Genomic DNA, 4,972 nt, shown 5'->3' with positions numbered 1-4,972 from the left:
TAGTGTGTGTTTTAAATCCATGGCCTTACATCTACTGTCAAGACTGTTTATCAGTGATCAGCCTCTTTCTGACTTCTCATTTGAATATTTTCATCTTTCTCCATTAAAAATGCAACTTTTAAAGCATTTACAGTCTGAAATGCCAAGAAGTGATCATTCACAGGTAGATGTTCTTGCTTCATGGCTTCAGTCATCATTCTTCTGTCCATTAAAATCTATGTTCCTGAAATTACTTTGCCTGAGAGAGAGATTTCCTTAAACGTTAGATTAGCTGCCAGACAGTGAGTCTGAATGGACTGGAGACAAGTGATGGTCTGATCAACCATACACCATTTTAAAAAGCCATCTGTTGTACAGTCTGTGTGTCTGTATGTGTTTTCCTCGTGTGTTTTTTTCCTTTATTACAGCTGCTCTATTTTTTACCCATACACAGACAACACAGTTAATTTGATTTGGGTGCTTCTCTGAAAATGAATGCTATCTGAGCAACACACCAAAAATGTCTTGGTCCAAAGTTACATTTCCAACGGCTATAATGACCTGTCAGTGTGTCAGATCCCAGTGCCCTGGCTGTCAGCTCTCACCAATAATCAGACAAAAGACAGAACTGAAGATTAGAGTCTGACTGTCAGCGACAGCATTCACTCGCACGTCTGAATGACTGTGGCAGGTGGAGCTGTTCTTTCATTTACCAATCACAGGAGCAGGGAGCACTCCTGTTAAATACGGATAGCATATCTCCATATCGCTCCCTTTGGGTTGCAATCTAGATTTCACTCAGACTGATCAAGACTGATTTCATGGTCTGAAATAATTGGATATTGATGTAAAAAGAGTAACAGAACAAAAAAAAAAAAAACTTGCTTTGTGTCTGTAGCTGCAAGCTGTAGTGATGTCAGAGTGATTCTCACACCACAGTCACATTCTACAGTGGCGTTTGCCAATGGAAGAGACACTGAAATTATACCAGGGTGTTGTGGTTGTTGCTAGGGCATTACTATGTGGTTTCTTAGGTAGTTGCTTACTAGTCAAATAATTTATTTGATTTATTTATTTGATCAAAGATACAAAAACAGTAATATTGTAAATTATTTTTTACAATTTAAAATAATTGTTTTCTATTTAAAAAAATAATAATTCTAGTGATGACAAAGCTGAATTTTCGGCAGCCATTACTGTCTTCATTGTCACCTTTAGATATCGTTCTAATATGCTGATTTGGTGCTCTGTTGTTATCAAATAGAAACCTTTTGTAACATTATAAATGTCTTTACTGTCACTTTTGATCAATTTAATGTGTTCTTGCTGAATAAATGTATTTTTTTCTTTCTTTCCACAAAAATTAGAAAACAGTTATTTTAAAGTATAATTATATTGTATTATACATCCATTATATATATATATATATATATATATATGAGTGTGTGTGTGTGTTATAATATATGTGATAATTTTATTTGCCATGGCATGTCTGTTCTGAAAGTAAGAATGTAAACATTTTGTCTTTCTTCATATATTCTTCTTTATATTCTGCCCCGTAAATGTCTTCTTTTTTTTCTTTTACACTCTAGGTTTTGTGTAGTATTCATAAATTTGAGAGGCACGTTTCTCGGTTCAACTTTTGTTTGCTTTGGCATTTGCTAAAGTGGAGCTGTGGCTTATCATGATGCAGCGCTCCCCAACTTCGGTGACATTTAAGAAATAATATCAATATTCATGAAGCATAAGAGTAAACATAGCATACTGACAGAGTTATGCAGCTAGACGTGGGTCATCTGGGCACTTATGATTACAATCTGTCAGTTATATGATGGAAGATGTCCTTTTCCTGTGTGTTCCCATTCTGTTCTTTCACCCCTTCATGTGCACATACAAGGTATTTTTGTCCTTTATGTCTACAAGATGGACTGGGGCTGAACATCTCTTTTGCATTTGGAGCTCTGTTTCACCATCATTAATTTATCACAATCAAACTTGAATTCAAGAATCCAAACTGGTGGATATGGACATATTCTTGCAGCATTTTGCCTCACTAACTGCTATATTTAAAAAATGCTTTAAAACGGTTAGTTATGAGTGTGTGTTGGTAGAAATTCAATGGCTATGTTTGTAATGGAATACTAGCCTACTACTTACTGAATACTACTTAGTGTATACTGTCCCTTTAAATCATGTAAATTCACTCGGCAGCAGTTTTGATAAATCCTCCAGGTAGCTGTTTTCTATGTAGTTATAGGAATGCAAGTATAGCTTCTATCTACTTGAATGTTGAAAGACAAAACTTTCCAAAAACGGCTTATGAATATTATGTTTTGAGAATGAATTTCAAATTAACAATAAATTCAGATAACAGTGGTATCAAATGCTTCTTTAACTGAAGTCACTTTCATGCACGTCCAAATATTGTGCATGCATGTTTTAGAGTAAACAAATCATATAAAAATGCCATATTGAGCATTTTGATTTGAGCGTTTAATTTTATATGAGTGGTCTGCCACTTCCTCCTATACTGTCTCTAATACCACCTAATATGTTTTAAAAAACATATTAGGTGTGAACTAGTAGGCACTATTCCATAATAAATGTTTAGGGTCGGTAAAAATGTTTTTTGAAAGAAGCCTCTTAAGCTCACCAAGGTGTTTGTTTGATCAAAAATACAGTAATATTGTGAAATATTATTACAATTTAAAATAAAATTTTTCTAGTTGAATGTATTTTAAAATGTAATTCATTCCTGTGATGGTAAAGCTGAATTTTCAGCATCATTACTCCAGTCTTCAGTGTCACATGATCTGTCAGAAATCATTCTAATATGCTGATTTGCTGCTCAAGAAACATTTATTATTACCAACGTTGAAACTGTTGTGCTGCTTAATATTTTCGTTGAACCTGTTTTATATTTTTAATGTCTTAACTGTTACTTCAGATCAGTTTAATGCATCCTTGCTGAATGAAAGTATGAATTTCCTTAAAAAGAAAAAAATAAACTTATGAATGTTGGTGTGTTTTATATTTTAAACAATTTTATTTAAATTTAATAAAACAAAGTCAAAAATTAAATAAAAAAAAATACCAACACCATTGCATTTGTTTCATTTATCACACTGTGACTAGTCCAGTTGAGTGCATAGCATTGTGAGATAGAGTATCTCATAAAAATAGTAAGAGTAATAATAGTATGCTATTCAGAATATAGCTTTTTTTCTGCAAAAAGCCATTGAATTTAGATTGCCTCTGATAGTCTCTTCCTCCTCCATCCTTTCATCATCCTCCTTGAAAAATCTACTTTTCTGCCACCCTTTGTTTAGCATCTCCTTCACAGGTGTTCAAAGACAGCAAGCGAGATCTCAGTTGTGTCACTCTTCCTTTTTGCCTCATTTCAAATGGACAGCTGCGTTGTTAAAGGAAGGAAACGTTTCTTCACATAGGTTGGCCTTATTTAGAGCCATTCAACGAACTGAGCAGTGATGTGAGAGTGGGGTAAATATCTTATTTGAGGTGCTGGTATGCTGTTGAAATGGTTAATGATAGCTCTTGCTGCACCCTGCGGTCCTCCAACTTGGGCCTTGCTCGCATAAGCGGGAAGATTTGTTCCACGCTGATTAGCCCTGGAGAAAACCTCCATTCTCTCCCACTGATGGGCTAATGAGGAGAAGCAGCCGATTAACATGGCAGAATAAAGGTGGCTGCACATTCAGAGACCACACGTTCTGACTGAGACATGGAGAGATGTGAGGAAAGGAAGGTGAATGCGGCTTCCAGGGACAATTAGACGCTTGTGTGGGGGATGTTGCACATGTTGAGGCTCATTCTTTGGAGCAGTGCTGTTTGTGACTTGTGTGTGTGTATGTGTGTGTGTGAATGGATGTGATGAAACCTTATGAAATATGCTTATGCTTGCCAAACGTCCATCCGGCATATCACACTCACAAGAAACAAGGCTTGTGTGAAAACATTTATAGTAGCTTGTTTTGCATGCTGTTTCAGTAGATCAGACATTCCTAATATGCGTACACAACAATGTGTAATTGGTAACAAAGTTACACTTTCTGAGCCATAGTCAAAGTAATATTCTGGGATTAGTAGAAGTTAAGCTCAACTGACAGCATTTGTGGTGTGATGTTGATTACATTTCTTTGAAACATTTTTTTTCCCCTTTTCTTTCTTTATTTTTTTTCTTTTTACCATGAGGTCCTTGCAGTGGAATTGAATGAGGCCAATACATAAATGTTAAAATACTGTCTCTTTTAAAAGCCACACAAAGAAAACAATATGAATGTTAGAATTAATTTAGTGTAAAAAAACTGCTTACTTTAACTTTTTTTTTGCGTTAAGTTATATTAAATTGTATAACTTTGTTGTCATGACAACAGAATACCATACAACTCTAAAATGACTGTAAAAATTATGATTTAAACAGCTTTACAGCTAAAATAATACACAAGTTTTTATACAATTATATATATTTTATAATATACAGTATATACAGTATATTAAAATTATATATTCACATTTCAGTTTTTTAATCCTCAAAAATTGGCACTGTTTAATTCCATTGTGCACTACACACTTTTTCTTAAAATAAATTAATACTGACATTAGTAAATAATTAGTTCTAATAATTAGTAAATAAGTGATTAGTTAATAATTACATGTATTAAAAATGACAGTAAATATATTTATATTTGAACTTCCTGTTCATCAAAGAATCTTGAAAATAATTGATCCTGGTTTCCAAAACAATATTAAGCAACACAACTGTTTTCAACATTAATAATGATAAGAAGTGTTTCATAAACACCAAATCAGCACATTAAAATGCTTTTTGAAGGATAATGTTACACCAAATGTAGTAATGGCTGCTGCAAATTCAGCTTTGCCATCACATGAATAAATTACATTTTAAAATAGAAAGTAGTTATTTTAATGGTAATATTTCAAAAGACACTAAAGACTATATATAAGATTTATA

At 33.6% G+C, this 4,972-nt stretch overlaps 1 protein-coding gene across 1 annotated transcript in view; it reads left to right on the top strand.

Moving 5' to 3' along the window:
• The first annotated feature begins 3,721 nt into the window (after positions 1-3,721).
• LOC107592564 (copine-4-like) overlaps positions 3,722-4,972 on the top strand; it is a 15,462-nt gene continuing 14,211 nt past the window's right edge. Inside the window, exon 1 of the mRNA XM_016282100.1 lies at positions 3,722-3,745. Within this exon, the coding sequence (XP_016137586.1) occupies positions 3,722-3,745 (24 nt within the window). The remainder of the gene's footprint in view (positions 3,746-4,972) is intronic.

Source organism: Sinocyclocheilus grahami, unplaced genomic scaffold, assembly GCF_001515645.1.
Source record: "Sinocyclocheilus grahami isolate Dianchi unplaced genomic scaffold, SAMN03320097.WGS_v1.1 scaffold9.1, whole genome shotgun sequence".
NCBI classification, from domain to species: Eukaryota; Metazoa; Chordata; class Actinopteri; order Cypriniformes; family Cyprinidae; genus Sinocyclocheilus; species Sinocyclocheilus grahami.
The sequence above is the reverse complement of the archived record's forward strand: the minus strand, read 5'-3'. Positions and strand labels throughout refer to the sequence as shown.